The sequence below is a fragment of the Brassica oleracea genome, chromosome C4 (genome assembly GCF_000695525.1).
Source record: "Brassica oleracea var. oleracea cultivar TO1000 chromosome C4, BOL, whole genome shotgun sequence".
In the NCBI taxonomy this organism is placed as follows: Eukaryota; Viridiplantae; Streptophyta; class Magnoliopsida; order Brassicales; family Brassicaceae; genus Brassica; species Brassica oleracea.
The window spans coordinates 33,124,647-33,145,439 of NC_027751.1; the positions used below are offsets into that span (position 1 = coordinate 33,124,647).

The following is a 20,793-nucleotide window of genomic DNA, read 5'->3' on the forward strand; positions in this document are numbered from 1 at the left end:
AAGAATGAAATGCTCAAACCGCTATCAAAATATTTATATATATTAAATAAAATGGACTAAATTTATGTCCACATCACCTAAAATATCCTGAACCAATCAATTTGCCATCTCATCTTATTATTACTTATAACCAAAACTTTTTATTTTTTTCAATATCTATACAGATTTAGCTTCTTTGGAATTAGATAATGATTGTTTACAGATTTTAAACTTTTCTGGTTTTTGTTTTTCAAAAACTACTTTATTAACCAATCAAGATTTTGAGAAAATAGATTCCATAAAATTTAAGTAAATTAGTTTTTGAAAAAACTATCCATTTGTACACAAAAACCAAAATCCATCACTTTTTCAGTTTTTTTTTGAGATGTTGACGATGACTTTTTCATTTCTATGTTTTATTACAATTTTTATATATCTATATATATTTATATAAAGTAGAGTTTGCTCACTCTTGGTGCTGCCACCTCAGCATCCAGCTAGGAAAGTCGTTTAACCAGAAGATGCCACGTGTCTCATGATTTTCAACGCATAGTTTCGACTTTAGTCTTTGATGAGTTTCTTTCTTGGGCTTCATTTTCCTTCATAGCCCAACATAGCCATCTCTACTTTAAAGACTTCATCTTCTCGGCTACCTCGACTCCTCGCCATGGCATTCCGCGACTCTTCCTGTCATCTCTGTCGCGGCTCCGGTGGTCCAACCGCGATTGACTCCCTCCATTGTCGTGATCAAGCATCCTTTGCGGCGTGAGCCCACGTTCATCGTATCACCACCATGACCTCCTAAGCTTGCAACCAAAAGCTACGGTATCTCCTAGCTCCCAAAGTCGTCGATCTCACCTCCAATCATTTAAGCCTTACACAATCAGACTTTTGTCGTACTGAAGATATTACAGAGGAGGCAAAGTCTAATCTGTTCTTCCGCCGTTTCTCGGATTTTGGAAACGTCAATGTTATCTGTGCTTTGGATGTTTCCAGAAACCACCTATTTTCTTAAACCTAAGACGTAACCTACCCCCCACTTTCCTGCAATTAGGTAACCGTTATTAATGTATCATTCAATCAAACCAGTCCAGTACTCTCAACGATCCGTCTTCCCTGCATTCGTCACCCATTTCATTCAGTATATATATGAACCTGAACCGAGACCTTCTCATAACTCAGTGTTTATTTATGTGAGATGATTTAGATTTCGATTTTGTTGGGTGATTTTGTTTCAGTTTGTTCGTTTTTTTATTATCAAAATTTTAATTTGAAAACTTTTTTTTGCGGGAGATAGATTCTGATTTTGTTTGTTGATTTTATTTCAGTTTATTCATGTATTGATCATCAACAACAAAGAGCTTTCTCCTGCTGCTTGGATAAGAACATGGTTTTAAACAATATACAAAGCTCTAATGCAGGCAAGTCCCAGGGAATACTATCAGGAAGTGATCCAAAACTTTCACAAACAAGAAGAGAAGGCTTGCATTTGCAGCTGAAGCACAAGAGCTTGCGGATACTGGGTCATGCCCTGGGATATTACTATTACATGAAAACACAGTAGCGGAGCTCTTGCAGCAGAGGATTGCATCTTCGGAGGAGACTGATGGTAGCTTTTCATGTCATTTAGATTTTACTTTGTCTTCTGCTCCATTACCAGACAAGCCAGCTTCGCAGATGGCTAAGGCAATAGTACAATGTCAATAGAGCAAGATGGAGAGCGACATTGGGTTAGCGGTGGATAGTACCAGAGCAATCGGCATTGAGCTGATAGAGCAAGTGACGGAGAGAGTGATCTGGACAGCCATGGAACAAGCGACGGAGAGTGTGACGAGAGATAGCAAAGGCAATTGCTGAAGTTCAAGCTGTCACAGGGGAAGTCAATAACAATTACAGGAGGGTGTGTTTATACCAGCTGCAATCTCTTTTGGTTTGTTTTTGTACGAAAGAAAAATGAAGGATTGTGTTTGAGTTGATTTTGTTTTGAACAAATTAGTTCGTGCTTACAAAGTTTCTGTCAATGGAGGAATGAAATTTGCGGTGGAGGAGGCTGACATGACTGCATAGCTTTTCATGAGGCTGTTGCTCAGTTTTGATGGCATCGAACCAGAAGGAAAGCTATATGTACAACGATAAGGCAAAGGTTAGTGTTTCTTCTCCTCCATTCTTAATCTGTCTGCATCATAAACTATGTTTACACAACAACATTGGTGAACGATATTCGATCGGTACACTACCAACTAAACTGTCTAAACTGAAAAAGTCAACTATACATTACACATCTCTTTTTACAGTCTTTTTCTTCTATACAATTTGATATGATGTTGGACATGGTTTCTTCTAGAAAATATAATTTCTGTTAGGGCATAGTTTGTAACAGATGTTGAATCTGCATTTTTGAATAAGATGCTCTTGGATCTTGCGTGAAGGAAGTGTTGTTGTTTACCTCGCGGCATCATTCGTTAAGGTTAGTAACATCAACAGTCACATGCAAATCTTTCTTTTGGTTAATCTATACGAATCTGCACTTTTCCTATAAGATGATTTTGTTTTGCATAAGGAGCTGTTGGTTTAAAACCCCACCACAAAAAGCAGAAAGAAAATTATTGGTTGAAGAATGGCAAATTATGTTTGTAATTATTTTCTTTTGAATTCATTTTTCTTCTTTTTCCTGTTTTTATTACGTTTTTACCTTTTAATTGTACCACCGATGGAAAGAAATATGAAAATACATTAATAAAATATTTTAGTTTATTTTTTTAGAGAGATAAATTTAATATTAATTATATATAAACAGTAATAATAATTTAAATTAATAATATAAATGATACAATTATTAGGCTCACTTTTAAAATTAATTTAACTAAATTTGACTTCATTTATTATAAATGATATATATATATATCTAAAACACATTGTTTTAACTGATTATAATAATAACATCAATTAATGAAGAAAGAATAAAATGACTCAATGAATATAACAAGGAAAATTCTCTGAAATAGATTCATTTTAAGTTTGTTGTCACAAAAGAGTTCCCAAAAAAAAAGAAAATAACCAAAATTTTTTTTATCAAATAACAAAAAAAATTTATACTCTAAATATATAAATACAAATGAATAAATAAAAACATAAAAATAAAATAAAATTTATAGTTTCGAATTATATGTTTCAATTTTGAACTTTTTATTAAAAAAAATTCCAAAAATTATTTTAAATGTTTTATTTTTTTCATATTTTTTTTGAAATTCAAAAATACTTTTTGAAACAATTTTAAAAACTTTTAAAGCTCACTACCAAATTTTCACCCCTTAACTCTAAATCATAATTCTAGATTATTTAACCCCTTGAGTATAAATGTATATTTACCTTTTTAATGAAATATTTTAGTCTATAAATTATTTCTGTTATGACAATGATAAAAATATATTAATTATATGATTGTGATATATTAGTTTTAAAAGTACATTAACTTCAAAATACATTAAATACATTAATTTTAAAATTTTCTGTAGTGAGAAAAGGTCGGACCGTTGTGATTTTTTTTCTATTAATCACATGAATACAACACTGAAATAAAATAACTAAAATGTGATGTGTAAGGCTAAAAGTTTTAAAATAGAATTATCATAAATTACATCTATAAAAATTTAAATCTCGACTTACAAAATAAACATCCCGCCCGTAGGGCGGGTCGACCCTAGTATGTATATATATATATAAAATAGAGTTCTTTCTATCCTGATGCTGCCACATAGGATCCATGTCACAAACTCGACTTATGTGCTGTTGACACGTGTCACGTTTTACAAAACGCATCACTGCATTTTCATCTGAAATCTGATGGGCTCCAATCGTGGGCTTTTAACGTAGCGTGTAAAGTTTGTATTATTTTGGGGTTTAGGGATGCTCGCCGCCTCAGTTTGGGAAATCCGATCGTCGACTTTCTGGATGCATTAACACTAGGTCCCCATTCATCCCACGATTTATCATTGAAGATATCCCACCATTACTTCTTTGCTTAGGATCTTCTACTATAAAAGGGTATGTTCTACACCTGAAGATTCATCACTCCGATATTTTTGATCATAAGATTTTCAGAAATCAATCTACCTCCTAACAATAGGTTACTTCTGTGTATCCAGCACACAAGGATATTAAATTGCGGCGGTGATGCGGTGGTGAAGTGGATTATAGAGAGGCGGAGATACAGAGACGGTGATGATTGGATTTATGATGAGGTGGAGGATTGGGTTTGAGAAGAGTAGATGTCGCTGAAGCTGAATTCATTGTCAGGACTTGGGGAAAGTTGTAAAACCATTCACTCTAGCTCAAAATTTCATCAATAAAACCATTTACATCATATATCTTGATGCACTTAGCGATTTGTTTTGTCGTTAACGAATCTAACGGCGGCGATAAATATGGCTAGATTCGCCACTACGGTCGTCGGAATCAGATAGGAAGTCCAGTGATTTCTGCCAAAGCTTTCATCATAAAAATAGGTTGTTATCTCCTCTGTTCTTATTCCGTCCTTTCTCTACATCTCTGTACGACATTATTGGTTTCTCTCTCTCACCTCAATATCTTAGATTTATCTTCGATGTGGTTATATAAATTGAAACTATGATTAACCGGTCAATGCAAAACCAGGAGAGATAGTTTGGAGGAAGAAAGGAGGATGAAATAGAGGGAGAAGAGATTGAGACAGAGCATCAGTAACTGGAGGAATCAAGGATTCAAGACAAAATTTGTGATTATTAGTAGTCTTTGTATCGATCTTTGTGGAATAAGTTAAGAATAGAGCTTTTGGTGGTGCGTCAATGGTGAGTTAGGCGATGTTGCAACCTCTTCTCCAAGGTTTTACTGTTTTCTTTTCAACTCAAAAGTCAAAACAAATAAAAAGTATATTTGATCACATACCCATATAAAATATAACTTACAAAATGACTGTATCTGAGATTATCTACAAAGGAAAGATAGTTGAGTTTGGATATAGCTTATGCTTTGCACCAAAGCTGAATCAATTAGTGATTCTGTATTTCTTTGTTTTCTAACTTTTAAGGATATACAAACTTCACTAAAAAATCTAACACATTATGCAACTCACTAGGTTTTGTGCAGCTCATCCAAGGCACAATGTTCGTATCTACACAGAGAGTCAGACGACAAGTCAAAATGGACAATATTCAAGGTTTCGACTCTATTCTAACCTTAAAAAACAGAACTAACTTTACGTCTACAATGGTGATTACTGTATGATAATATCCCAAGTAAAGATCATGAGTTGTTGAGTTTGGAGAAAATAACATTTGTAGTCGTCATTGTGAAATCCAATGAGAATACTTAATCCAATTCTTTCGGGAATGTTATGAAACTTGGGTCAGGCTTTTTCTATCTTGAAACTATTTCTCTTCAAACTTTTAGAATATCATTGTAAGCTTCAAACATAGGCTATGGGGTTTTAGTATGAATAATTGTCTCCCTCTTACACTGTTACATTGTCAAGTTATGCCATTTAAATTGAAAATCGTGTGTTCATATGTTCTTAAAAAAGTAGTAGAAAGTGTTTATTATATTGCTCATGAAGTATCAAGAATAAATTACAGAAAGGAGATCGATATTTGGATTGCAAAGATTATTATATACATCTTGCTTTGTGGTGTGCTTCTTTTTTGGGTGGTAATATAAAGTTAACATGTTCTTTGATTGTTCAATTTGATTATGAAAATGGATATTTGATGAAATATGGATTATAGGATTTTGTTTAATACAGCGAACACTAAAAGTTACAAAACAGAGTTACTTCTTCAGGAAACGAATGTAAAAGACCATTTATATCTGGTTGAGTTCATCTTGATTTTTTTTTTTTTTTGAGAAAGGACTTAGTCCAGCTTGATTTTCCAAATTGTTAATTGTTATATTACACTTTGTACTTTTATTGTTTAGTATATTTCATTCCATATATAGTTATGATATTATTAAACTATTTATATAGTATTTTCAAATTGACATTTAATTATTTTATCATTTTTTAACCGATTTAGGTTGGAGTTAGACTAATTTAGTAACATGAAAAATAATTAGTGTAATTTTTTTTAAAAAAAGTGAAATAAAATAATAACAAGATATATATAATTACATTTTCTAAATTATTTTGCTAATATATTCTCTGAAAATAGAGAAAAAAAAGATTAGTGTCAATTTAATTCAAACTAAAAATGATTATTAAAAGTAACAATACGATCTCTGAATTCTATTATTTATTTGTTTATAATATATTTTTCTATATAATTTTTTTTTAAAAGCTTCACAAAACGATATAATTCATTTAAAATAGTATTTATTATAAATTTCCGTCCGTAGGGCGGACCGATCCTAGTTTAATATATACTAACGTATCTCAAACGACTTAACAACAACAAAAATAATTGAATAATAGTCCAAGTTATTAGTCAACACACTTTAGAAGTATACTTTGAAATCCAGTTATTACTATTTATTTTGTAATATTTAAATTGCATAAATTCTATTACGTTTGACCATATTTTTTTAAATACAACTAAAATTTAATAGTTTGTTTTAAAGCTTAACTATTACTTGTATATTTTTCTTGAGATATAAAGTAAATGTATTTTAGATATTAGTTTGTATTTTGTATTCACATAAACCGTTCTATTTATGTATAAAAATAGAATAGTATTGAATAGTCTATTGTCGGAATTTTTTTGTAATGCATGTATTACATATTCACTTGCGGGAAAGAGAATATTATCTTAACGAATGAATACATGTCACATCAAATCTTTATGATTATTTATTTAATTTCATTTTCTCTTATGTATATTATACTAATTAACCCAAGAATAAAATGTATTTAACTAATAATGCACACAAAAAAATATTTAACTAATTAAAAAAGAGCCAAAGCAAAGATTGACTATCTGCCTCAAGACAACTTTTTTTTTTGGACATACAGAACATTTATTGACAAATAAATACTAATTTGCATACATATCAATTTATATTTTTTTATTTTTTGTTCCGCATTTAAAAACATGAATGGAGAAAAAATACAGTTTGATCTGCGTATTAAATGATCTATATTTAATCTGCATTTTTTCTACATATCCATTTCAAACCTTAGTAGCAATAAGTGATCAATAGTGTAATAACAAATTCATAGAGTGACTCTTATTGTAATATATTTTTTTTCGAAAGGGAAGATACTACTAAGAAATGTGTTAGCTTGTTACTGGTTCAAATTAGAGTTATTTACACTATGAGTCACATTCCAAGTTTTTAATATGTTATAGACACTTTGTGCTATAGGACACTTTATTTTTATTTTTTAAACTATAAGTACTTCTCTCTTTTACATTTCATATGTTGTATTTTGTATTCACATAAACCGTTCAATTTATGTTTAAAAATAGAATAGTATTGTATAGTCAATAGTCGGAAAATTCTGTAATGCATATATTACATATTCACTTGCGGAAAGGATAATATTGTCTTAACAAATGAATATCTGTCACATCCAATCCTTATGGTTATTTATTTAATTTCATTTTCTTTTATGTATATAATACTAATTAACCCAAAAATAAAATGTATTTAACTAATAGTGCACAAAAAAGGTATTTAACTAATTAAAAAAGAGCCAAAACAGGGATTGACTATATGTTTCACGACAACTCATTTTTCCTTTGGATATGCAAAATAGTTATTAGCAGGCAAATACTAATATGCATACATATGAGATTATATTTTTTTTTTTGTTATGCATTAAAAAACATGAACGGAGAATAAATACAGTTTAATCTGCATATTAAATGATCTGCATTTATTCTGCACATCTATCTCAATCCTGAGTACTAATAAGTGATCCATAATGTAATAACAAAGTCATAAAATAACTTTTAGTATAATATTTTCTTTTGCAAAAGAGAAGAGACTACTAAGCAAAGTGTTAGCTCGTTAGTAGTTCAAATTAGAGTTTTTAACACTCCGAATCACATTCTGAGTTTTTATTACATTATAGGACACTTTGTGCTACTAGGGCACTTTGTTTTTTTTAACTCTATCTCCTTCTTTCTTTCACGTTTTATATGTTGTATTTTGTATTCACATAAACAGTTCTATATATGTATACAAATAGAATAGTATTGTATAGTCTATTGTCGGGAAAATTATGTAATGCATATATTACACATTCACTTGCGGGAAGGAGAATATTATCTTAACAAATGGATACCTGTCACATTCAATCCTTATGGTTATTTATTCAATATCATTTTCTCTTATGTATATTATACTAATTAACCCAATCATAAAATGTATTTGACTAGTAGTGCACAAAAAATGTATTTAACTAATTTAAAAGGAACCAAAGCAGGAATTGATTATATGCTTCACGACCGCTCATTTTTCTTTTGGGTATGCAGAACAGTTATTGACAAGCAAATACTAATCTGCAAACATAATAATTTATATTTTTTTGTTCTGCATTTAAAAACATGGGCTTCGAATGTGGAGCTGAGCAAGAGCATAACAAAAGAAGATGCAGATAGTCCTGCATTTAATATCTCATTCACGCATAAAAGGACAGAACAAAAGATAATAATAAAATATAGAAAGAGCTGCATGCAGAAAAAACTCTGTTATAAAAAAACTATCTTGCAGCACATGAGTAAAAGGTGTTGGTATGACGCAGAGGGCCAATGCATGTCCAACTTCTTTTATTTTTATTTTTTTCTTTCACTTTACCTATAAATACAACTACTCTTCGTTTCATTATTTCACAAACCAAAATTCCTTTCTACTCGGTAAGTGTTTTACTTTTGTTTAATATAAAACTTTAAAATGTGTTTTTATATATGTTTAATTAACTTTTCATATTCTTCGGGTTATCTCATACAATTGCATCCACTAAGCAATTCAAAAAAAAAAAAACAGGTACGTTTTTATTTTGTTTCTTCAATAATTTATGAAACTTTTGTTTTTTTTAAAAGTAAGTTAATATTTATATTCAATAGCACTAAGTAAAAACCAATTTCTTATTTTCATGTACTATATAACATGTGCATTTACTTTAATCAACTATTTAATTTGATATGTATAATATATATGTTTAATTAATTTATGCATGCTATAGATATTTCATGTATTATTTGCTTATAAATATAAATTAAAATAATGTTTTATAATTAATTATTTTAAAATGAAATAGTAAATATATATTTTCGTTCTTATGTGTACTATAACACATGCATGTATTTTAATATTATGTTTAATTAGTTTTTTTTTCAGATTGTCTCTTATACCTAAAATTATTAAAATAATACAAATAATTATGGTTCATAATTAATTTATTTAGCGAATTATAAAAAATAAGATGTATATATAAGTTGAAATTTATGTTTAAAAATATAGTATATAAATAATACTAAAAATAATACAAAAACTATGGTATATAATTAATTTATTTATTGAATTAAAACAAGAGTTGTTTAATCGATATCATGCATCTTTGCGTTCTGTTATTGAAAGCACATTTGGAGTTTGGAAGAAAAATTGGAGGATTCTTTATGACTTCCCGAGATATAATATGCATGATAAAAAATGTGTGGTAACAACGACAATTGAATTAGACAATTTTATTAGAATTTCAAAATTTTCTGATGAAGATTTTGCTGAAACGACGATATATTCAGAGATTGACCTTGCTAGTTCTATGGTTGAACAAGATTATTTGGAAGAAGCAAAAGTTGGACAAGGAAATCTTACGACAAACATTAAAGAAATTATTGAAAATACATGATGGACAAATAAAAATTAATGTTTTTAATTTGTTGTATATTGTAATTATATTTACTTTTTATATAATGTTTAAATATTTTTTATTAAAATAATAAAAATAATTAATAAAGATTTGTACTTTTTATATTTAATTTATAAAATTATTTTTAACATTTGGTCAAATATACTTATTCGAGAAATTAACTTAATTATTGCCGGAAAAAAATACTTAAATATTAGATTTGTATGATCTGCTTGATCTTTCTTTCTTTGATCTGCATGCCATTCGAAGCCATGTAAGGAGAATAAATGAAATTTGATCTACATATTAAATAATCTACATTTAATATGCATTTATTATGCACATCCATTCCAAATCTTAGCGGGTGACATAGATAAAAAAATACAAATCAAGGAGAATAAATGCAGATCATGCAGATCAAGCCGAACAAATGCATATCAAAAATTGCTGTAATTAAATACATGTTGATTTTTTAATGAAAATTAAATATCCAAAAAAACAAAACTTATTATAAATAAGTAATAAATATAATATTAAACAATAACAATAAATATAGTGAAATTGTAAATTATATGAAAGTCATCACAATTACAAAAATTATAAAGAGTATTCTTATTTTACTCTTATTTTTTTTTGTATTTTAACTAGATTTTCGGTTATTTCTTACTCGAATGGTTCCTATATTTTTATAACTGAAAAACGAAACCAAACTAAACCAAACTGAGAACCGGACGGGTACCCAAATATCCGAAATAAATTTTTTATAGCTTAATATATTAATTATATTTAGTATTAGAAATACCAAATGTTCTAAACATAATACTTATGCACCAAACTATCAAAAAAAAATCGAAATACTTGAATATTTTTATTATCTAAAGTATTTTAACTTATCTAAATTATCCTAAAGAAAAGAATAACTCTAATAGTTTTTATCCAAAAAATTGAAATTTATCCGAATGACCCGATTTATTTCCGAAAAACCCCAAAATTTTCTTTTTTTTACCCCGAAATATCTAAATATAACCAAAAAACGAAACCGAATAGTAACCGAATTGGAACCGAAAATTTATTGAATATTAGTTGGTTTTTATAATTGTTACCCAAACCCGAAAAGAACCAAACCGGTTCCTATATGGTATTTTGAATATATAAATTTTATTTATAACATTCTTTAAACGTATTTTAGAATATAATTGATGTATAAAAGAATATACATTCTATTTATAATTTAAAAAAATAAATTCATTCAAACATAATTTTATTTTAAAATAGAAATGAAATAAAATATTAAACTATAGTTTTGAGAGAATTTTTGTTTGGTTTAGAAACTAAATAAAATAATTATAAGAAACTAAATAGATGGAAAAAAATTATATTCTTTGGTCGTATGCCTTAATTGGTCATCTACATTTTACCCACTATTTTTTTCTTACTTTTTCCAGATTAGTTTTTTAAATGTTATTAATAAACTGCATGCAGATTTGTTAATATTTTATTATTTCTATTTGTTTTGCATTTAAAAATGTGAATGTCAAATAAATGCAGATGAATCTGCATACTTATTGTACTGCATTTTATCTGCAATTTATCTGCATTACATTCATACCCTTAGTAGCAATAACTGACCCATAGTGTAATAACAAACTCGTAAAGTGACTCTTAGTGTAATATTTTATTTTTCAAAGGGAAAGAAATTACTAAGCAAATTGTTAGCTTGTTAGAGTTATTTACACTGTGAGTCACATTCTGAGGTTTTAATACGTTATAGGACATTTTTTTTTTTTTAACTATATCTCATTCTCTCTTTCACGTTTTATATATTGTATTTTGTATTCACAAAAACCGTTCTATACGTGCAAAAATAGAATAGTATTGTATAGTCTATTGTCGGGAAAATTCTATAATGCATGTATTATTCATTCACTTGCGGGAAAGAGAATGTTGTCTTGTCAAATGAATACATGTCACATCAAATCCTTATGATTATTTATTTAATTGAATTTTCTCTTATGAGTATTATTTTAATTAACCCAAGCATAATGTATTTAACTAATAGTTCACAAAAAATGTATTTAACTAATTTAAAAAGAGCAAAAGCAGGGATTGGCTATATGCTTCACGACCGTTCATTTTCCTCTGAAAATGTAGAACAGTTATTTACAAGCAAATACTAATCTGCATACATATCAATTTACATATATTTTTATTTTTGTTCTACATTTTAAAGCAAGAGTAGAAAATAAATGCAGTTTGATCTACATATTAAATGATCTACATTTTATTTTCTCTTATGTATATTATCCTAATCAACCCAAGCATAAAATGTATTTAACTAATACTGCATACACAAAAAGAAAGGTATTTAAATAATTAAAAAAAACAAAAGCAGAGATTGGCTATATGCTTCACTAGAGCTCATTTTTCTTTTGGACATGTAGAACAATTATTGACATGCAAATACTAATATCTATACATATCAATTTTTATTTTTTTATTTTTGTTCTGCATTTAAAAACATGAATGGAGAATAAATGCATTTTGATCTGCATATCAAATGATCTACATTTAATCTGCATTTATTCGGCACATCCATTCCAAACTTTATAAGCAATTAGTGACCCATTATGTAATAACAAAATCATAGAGTGACTCTTACTTTAATATTTTCTTTTTCAAAGCGAAAGAGATTACTAAGCAAAGTGTTAGCTTGTTAGTGGTTCAAGTTTTTTACACTCTGAGTCATATTCTGTGTTTTTATTATGTTATAGGACAATTTGTGTTAATAGGTCACTTTGTTTTTTTTATCTCTATCTCCTTCTCTCTTTCACATTTTATATGTTGTATTTTGTATTCACTATAGTATTTTATAGTCTATTGTCGTAAAAATTCAGTAATGCATGTACTACACATTCACTTGCGGGGAAAAAAATATTGTTTTAACAATTGAAAATTTGTCACATCCAATCCTTATGGTTATTTATTTAGTTTCATTTTCTCTTATGTATGTTATACTAATTAACCAAAGCATAAAATGTATTTAACTAATAATGCACAGCAAGGTAGTTAACAAATTATAAAAGAAGCAAAGCATGAATTGACTATATGTTTCACGACAACTCTTTTCTCTTTTGGACACGCATAACAGCTATTGACAGGCAAGTACTAATAAGCATACATATAAATTTTTATTTTTTTGTTATGCATTTAAAAACATGAATGGAGAATAAATGCAATTTGATCTACATATTAAATGATCTGCATTTAATCTGGATTTATTCTGCAAGTTAATTCAAAATCTTAATAGTAAAAAGTAATAACAAATGCATAAATTGACTCTTAGTGTAATATTTTTTTTTCAAAGGGGAAGAGATTATCAAGCAAAGTGTTAGCTTGTTAGAGATTCAAATTGGAGTTTTTTACACTCTGAGTCACTTTCTGAGTTTTTCTTACATTATATGACACTTTGTGCTACTAGGACTCTTTGTTTTTTTAACTCTATCTCCTTCTCTCATTCATGTTTTATATGTTGTATTTTGCACTCACATAAACTGTTCTATTTATGTATAAAAATAGAATAGTATCGTATAGTCTATTGTCGAAAAAATTCTGTAATGCATGTATTACAAATTCACTTGCGGGAAAAAGAATATTGTCTTAACAAATGAATACATTTCACTTCCAATCCTTGTGGTTATTTATTTAATTTAATTTTCTCTTATGTATATTATACTAATTAACCCAATCATAAAATGTATTTAACTAATAGTGCACACAATGAAAAGAAAGGTATTTAACTGATTAAAAAAGAGTCAAAGCAGAGATTGGCTATATGCTTCACGACAGCTTATTTTTCCTTTGGATATGCAAAATAGTTATTGACAAACAAATACTAATATGCATAGATATCAATTTATATTTTTTTTGTTTTTTTATCTGCATTTAAAAACATGAATGGAGAATAAATGCATTTTGATCTGAATTTAGGCTTTGAATGGATCATGCAGATCAAATAATACACATCGTGCAGATCAAGCAGAACAAATGCATATCGTGCAGATCAAGCAGAACAAATGCATATCAAGCAAATTTGAGAAATTATTGTATTTAAGTAAATGTTTAATTTTATGAAAATTAAATATTTAAACAAATACCATTTATTATAAATAAATAATAAATATCATGTTGACAAAAATAACAATAATATCATCATTTTAATAAATATAGTGAAATTGTAAATTATATTAAAATTCATCACAATTACAATAATTATACAGATATTCTTGTTTTGCTCTTATATTTTTGTATCTTTAGTCCATTTTGATTTTTTCTTACCATTTGGTTTAACTATAGAACTAATATTGTCGGGTATATATATGTTATTGTGCACATTAATTCCAAACCTTAGTAGCAATAAGTCACCTATAGTGTAATAACAAAGTCATAAAGTGACTCTTAGTGTAAGATTTTCTTTTTCAAAGGGGAAGAGACTACTAAGCAAAATGTTAGCTTGTTAATAGTTCAAATTAGAGTTTTTTACACTATAAGTCACATTCTGAGTTTTTATTACGTTTTAGGACACTTTGTGCTAATAGGACACTTTGTTTTTTTAACTTTATCTCCTTTTCTCTATCACATTTTATATGTTGTATTTTGTATTCAAATAAACAGTTTTGTTTATGTATACAAATAGAATAGTATTGTATAGTCTACTGTCAGGAAAATTCTGTAATACATGTATTACGCATTCATTTGCGGAAAGGAGAATATTGTCTTATCAAATGAATACATGTCACATCCAATCCTAACGGTTATTTATTAAATTTATTTTTTTCTTATGTATATTATTCTAATTATCTTAATAGTGCACAGAAAAAAATATTTAACTATTTTAAAAGAACCAAAGCATGGATTGTCTATATGCTTCACAACAGCTCATTTTTCCTTTGAACATGCAGAACAGTTATTGACTAAAAAAAATACTAATCAGCGTACATATCAATTTATATTTTTATTTTATTTTTATGTTCTGTATTTTAAATAATGAAAGGGAAATAAATGCAGTTTGATCAGCATATTAAATTATTTATATTTAATCTGCATTTATTCTGCACACCAATTCCAAACCTTAGTATAAGTGATCCATAGTGTAATAACAAAGTCATAAAGTGACTTTTATTGTAATATTTTTTTTTCAAAGAGGAAGAGACTACTAAGAAAAATGTTAGCTTGTTAGTTGTTCAAATTAAAGTTTTTTATATTATGAGTCACATTCTGAGTTCTTATTACGTTATAAGACAATTTGTGCTACTAGGACTCTTTGTTTTTTTAACTCTATCATCTTTTCTATTTCACTTTTTATATGTTTTATTTTGTATTAACATAAACCATTCTATTTATGTATAAAATAGAATAGTATTGTATAGTGTATTGTCGGAAATTTTTTGTAATGAAAGTATTACACTTTCACTTGAGGAAAGAAAAATGTTGTCTTAACAAATAAATACTTGTTAGGGGTGGACCCACCTTATGACTAGCGCATCACCTGACACCACAAAAAATAATAATAAGATGCTGGTTTTGTATAAGAAATTGACAAAAATTTAGTAGCATAATTGGCAAATTGAGATTTTTGACCCCACACAAGCTGGGTTCAAATCCCACCAAAGACCTTTTAAATGTTTTTGACCCCACATAAATTCATTTCTGGGTCCGCCCCTGATACCTGTCACATCCAATACTTATGGTTATTTATTTAGTTTCATTTTCTCTTATGTATACTATACTAATTAACCCAAACATAAAATATATTTAACTAATAGTGCACACAATAAAAAGAATGGTATTTAACTAATTAAAAAGAGGTAAAGCAGAGATTGACTATATGCTTCACCATAGCTCCTTTTTCGTTTGGACATGCAGAACAGTTATCGACAGACAAATACTACTAAGCATACATATCAATTTATATATTTTTTTTTCTTTTGCATTTAAAAACATGAAAGGAGAATAAATGCAGTTTGATCTGCATATTAATTGAACTGCATTTAATCTGCATTTATTCTGCACATTCATTTCAAATCTCCGTAGCAATAAGTGACCAATAGTGTAAAAACAAAGTCATAAAGTGACTCTAAGTGTAATATTTTATATTTCAAAGAGGAAGGGAAGTAAGCAAAATGTTAGCTAGTTAGTGATTCAAATCAGAGTTTTTTATACTCTGAGTCACATTTTGAATTTTTATTACGTTATATGACACTTTGTGCTACTAGGACACTTTGTTTTTTAAACTCTATCTCCTTTTCTCTTTCACATTTTATATGTTGTATTTTGTATTTACATAAACCGTTCTATTTATGTACAAATAGAATAATATTGTATAGTCTATTGCCAGTAAAATTATGTAATGCATGTATTACGCATTCACTCGCAGGAAGGAAAATATTGTCTTAGCAAATGAATACCTGTCACATCCAATCTTTATGGTTATTTATTTTATTTAATTTTCTCTTATGTATATTATTCTAATTAACCCAAACATAAAAATGTATTTAACTAATTAAAAAATAGGCACATCAGGGATTGACTATATTCTTCACGAGAGCTCTTTTTTTTGGATATGCAGAACAATTATTGACATGCAAATACTAATATGCACACATATGAGTTTATATTTTTTTATTTTTTGTTATGCATTTAAAAACATGAATGGAGAATAAATGCAGATTGATCTGCATTTAATCTGCACATCAATTCCAAACCTTAGTAGCAATAAATGAAACATAGTATAATAACAAAGTCATAGAGTGACTCTTAGTGTAATTTTTTTTCGAAGAGGAAGAGATTACTAAGCAAAATGTTAGCTTGTTAGTGGTTCAAATTAGAGTTTTTTATACTCTGAGTCACATTCTAAATTTTTATTACGTTATAGGACACTTTGTGCTATAATGACTCTTTGTTTTTTTAACTATATCCCTTTCTCTCTTTCATGTTTTATATGTTGTATTTTGTATTCACATAAACTATTCTATTTATGTATAAAAATAAAATAGTATTGTATAGTCTATTGTCGGAAAAATTATGTATTGCATGTATTACACATTCACTTACGGGAAAGAGAACATTGTCTTAACAAATGAATACCTGTCACATATAATCCTTCTTGTTATTGATTTAATTTCATTTTATCTTATGTATATTATACTAATTAATCTAATCATAAAATGTAATTAACCATTAGTGCATTCTGAGTTTTTATTACGTTATTGGATAATTTGTGCTACTAGATAACTTTATTTTTTTAAACTCTATCTCCTTCTCTCTTTCACGTTTTATATGCTGTATTTTGTCTTCATATAAACCGTTGTATTTATGTATAAAAATAAAATAATATTGTATAGTCTATTGTCAGGAAAATTCTGAATGCATGTATTACAAATGAATACATGTAACATCCAATAATTTCATTTTCTCTTATATATATTATTCTAAGAATGTAGCCGGACCGGGTGTGCACCAACTTCACGGTAGAACCGGTCGGATCCGGTTTTGGTAAACACCGGAAGAAATACAACCAAATGAATAATTCGTTCGCTTGTAGCATCAATCAAATCTTGTGAGCTACAGCGTCGATTTCTAAATCTGATTCCCCCTTTCAATCTCTCTTCTCTCGGCGAGTCTCCAAGGTATGCAGTGGCATGGCATCACCTTTGCTCTTGATTCAATTCAATAGATGCGTTCTCCGATCTCTGGAGGCTGATTGTTTTTTTGGGTTTCTCAGTTTCTGATATTTTGCTTAATTGAATTCGTATATGGAGTAATCTGATCAAAGATCTGGGACTTATCTACATTTCACTTATTGATCTAGGGTTTTGTTGTTTCTCTTCCAAGCTCGCTAAGGGTTTCTTCGATCATAGAGACAGTGCTGAGTTACTTGGCCCTTGTTTTGTTCTCTTCTTATCAGGTTAGCTTTCTTGGTCTTAAAGATGCTTTCTTGTTGATGTTTAGTGTTGAAAAGTGGGTACCCAAATGCTAAAATTTGCTTTCTTGTTTATGTTTGTGTTACTTTTTTCTTCCTCAGGGCTTAACGATTCATCAAAAGGCAAGATAAATTCTTAATTTTGGTGCAAGTCTTAAGTAGAAGAACATCATCTCTAAGAGGCACCTTAACATGGTAAGACTCTCTACCTAGATAAGCTACATCACTATTAATAATAAGGAATTTGAACTCTTCTCATCCTCGATTTTAGATGAGTAGTTGCTCGTCTGCGATTACTTTGTATTCTTCTCTTACTTGTTGCTCTTGTACTGGGTTGGGTCTTTGATGTTCCAGGCAAATCCATTACGGCTCTATCTAGCCTGCATAAGGAATACCCTCGAGGCAGCCATGTGCTTACAGGTACAAACGGTTTTCTCTCAAAGTATCAGTGCATAGGTCGAGTCTATCTGTATTCTTAAGGAAACAATAAAAGACTCTTTGTTTGCCTTCTCCCCCATCCATGTTTGACCTCTAGTGTGTTTGTTACTTTCATGTTTCCTTGATGATTAGGGTTATGCACCATCATTCGCTTTTTCTCTCGCAATTGAAAACTATGCACTTTTGTTCCTGTGCAACAGTACAAGTATGTGAAAGGGGCCATGTAAAGTCCTTGCTAGATTCAGTTTTAAGTTGTATATATTCCTGAAAGCGTTTATATTTCTCTACTTGCAGAACTTTCCTTGTCAAGAAGTTGAAAGGCATAATAAACCAGAGGTTGAACTAAAGTATGTAAGCTTGTTTCAAAAACATGCATGTGTGAGAATGGATGCTCTTGTGCCATTGTGATTTGAACTAGTAGAATCTTATTATCGACATGTTTTTTTGTAGGACGAGCCCAGAACTTTTGCTAAATCCTGTAAGTAGTTTATTCGTTTCCCTCTCAGTTTGGCATTGATACGTCACTCTCTATTTACTAGGTTCTGTAACTGGCTGCTAAATTTTTTTATGTTTGAAATTTGCAGGTTTTGATATGTCGTAATGAGGCTGAAAAGTGTTTGATAGAAACATCTATAAATTCACTCCGGATAAGCCTCAAGGTAATTGTTGATCTTGCCTTAGCTTTATATTGTTTTTCACCGTTTCCTTTCATTCACTCCTCTGAGATAACGTCTTCATGTGTCGTGACTGAAACGTCCTATTGTTAAAAACACTTGTTTTTGAATTTGCAGGTCAAACAAGCGGATGAACTTGAAAACATACTAACCAAAAAGTTCCTTAGATTCTTGTCCATGAGAGCAGAAGCTTTTCAAGTACTGAGGAGGAAGCCAGTGCAGGTAGACCATCTTCTTAATTTAAACGTAGCTACTTGTGTGTGCCACTATGTTTTACCTTCCAGCTCTAATGCATTCCATTTTCTGTAAAATATTTAGTATGGCAAACGCATCACTAATTGGTTTATATATATATAACGCACACAGGATTGGGAACTTCATTTTACAAATCATGAATCATCTCACTCTGTGGAAATGCCTTTACTTAGATCAGATGGTTTACTGTTTATTATGTGAATAGTTTATTCCCTGATCCAATTCAATTTGTTTTCCTTGTTGGTCTTTTGAACAGGGATATGACATTAGCTTTCTTATAACAAACTACCACTGTGAAGAGATGCAGAAACAGAAGCTAATCGATTTCATTATTCAGTTTATGGAGGCAAGTCTTTCTCCAAACCTAATGTGTCTTTTTTCACGGTAGTAACAATGGGAAGTAGTTTTCGGAATAGCTGGCCTAGCCATGGTCAAGATATCCGCCTTCACACTTAAAATGTTTCTACAAGAATCAAAAAGAAATTAGTTACTTTGATGATATGCTCCAACATGCTAATCTCCTCATACTCCTCCGATTAAAACTGGAAATGTAACTGAAATTGCAGGATATAGAGAAAGAAATAAGCGAGTTGAAGATATCAGTGAACACCAGAGGAAGACTGGTGGCTACAGAGTTTCTGAAACAGTTCATGTAAAGCAACTGAGTTGTTATAATGTAAGCACTCATTGTATTAATCACTCATTATTTGGTCAAATTCATCTACACATAATAAGTTCTTTTCTCTTGCTACACTTTCTGTTTTCTTTTTGTCTCTACTTCCTTTGCAACTGATCCATCGGCTTCGTAATTGTAGTATATGTTACGCAATACTTGTAAAATATGGGCTGTTTTGTTAATCATAGAAGTTGTTCTAGCGTGCAGTCGCAGCAAGAAAAAGTTGTTTCTACGACGAAGTAAAAATAAAATCAATTTTAATTGATGTTCGTTTGGCCATCCTTTATCTCTATCTAGATAATTTATTTAAGGGTTTTTGCACTAGATAACCACAAAACAAATGTTATTTAGGTAAACGAACATGGAAACCGTACATTTTTTATTAATACGAGTATGCTCCTATATTTAGACTTAGGTGTTGTATTGACCAAACCGGTACTCCATCTTTACGTGTCATTTCTTATATTAACTCAACTCAACATGAATCTATATATTAACTCAACTCAACATGAATCTATATGGTATTATCCAATTATATGAGTTTTTCTTGAGTTCAACTCTAAGGGTAAACATGTATCTAGGTTCAACACCCAATTGTAATTTGTTATTCATATCTTTTTACAAAAGAAAAAATATAACAAATATCTAGTTATATTATATTTTGAAAATAAAAAGGTAAAAACAAATAAAAAAATAATAGTAGTTGCAAAAAAAAGTTTTTTTTTTAATATTTCTAACGTCGTCAGCAAAATACTAAACCCTAAATCCTACATATTAAACCCTAAACTTTGAGGTAAATCCAAAGGTTTAGGGTTTAAGATTAAAAGTTTAGTGTTTTTAAGATTTAGTATTTAGTTTTTATGATTTAGGATTTAAGATTTATCTAAGGGTTTAGGATTTACTCAAGAGTTTAGGGTTTACCCAAGGGTTTAGGGTTTATATTTAGGGTTTAGGGCTTAGTTTTTTTGGT

General features: G+C 29.2%; 1 protein-coding gene and 1 long non-coding RNA gene across 4 annotated transcripts; both read left to right on the forward strand.

Annotated features, from left to right (window-relative positions):
* Nucleotides 1-3,896: 3,896 nt before the first annotated feature.
* On the forward strand, nt 3,897-4,838 carry LOC106341365. The gene is made up of 3 exons (XR_001269620.1): nt 3,897-4,023; nt 4,125-4,484; nt 4,633-4,838. It is a non-coding gene; the product is annotated as an uncharacterized LOC106341365 (long non-coding RNA).
* A 12,499-nt stretch (nt 4,839-17,337) lies between these two features.
* LOC106339622 (actin-related protein 2/3 complex subunit 4) lies at nt 17,338-19,911 on the forward strand. Of its 3 annotated transcripts, none has more exons than XM_013778468.1 (10): nt 17,338-17,487; nt 17,670-17,765; nt 17,883-17,975; nt 18,135-18,200; nt 18,513-18,565; nt 18,669-18,696; nt 18,803-18,877; nt 19,010-19,114; nt 19,404-19,493; nt 19,714-19,911. In XM_013778468.1, the coding sequence occupies exons 3-10, from the start codon at nt 17,973-17,975 to the stop codon at nt 19,801-19,803; spliced, it is 510 nt and encodes a 169-aa protein (XP_013633922.1). In that variant the 5' UTR covers nt 17,338-17,487; nt 17,670-17,765; nt 17,883-17,972; the 3' UTR covers nt 19,804-19,911. The 3 variants fall into 3 exon arrangements, with proteins under 3 accessions (XP_013633922.1, XP_013633923.1, XP_013633921.1); XM_013778469.1 differs by having other exon boundaries at nt 17,367-17,487; nt 17,693-17,765; XM_013778467.1 differs by lacking the exons at nt 17,338-17,487; nt 17,670-17,765; nt 17,883-17,975; nt 18,135-18,200 and adding an exon at nt 18,238-18,423.
* Nucleotides 19,912-20,793: the final 882 nt, after the last annotated feature.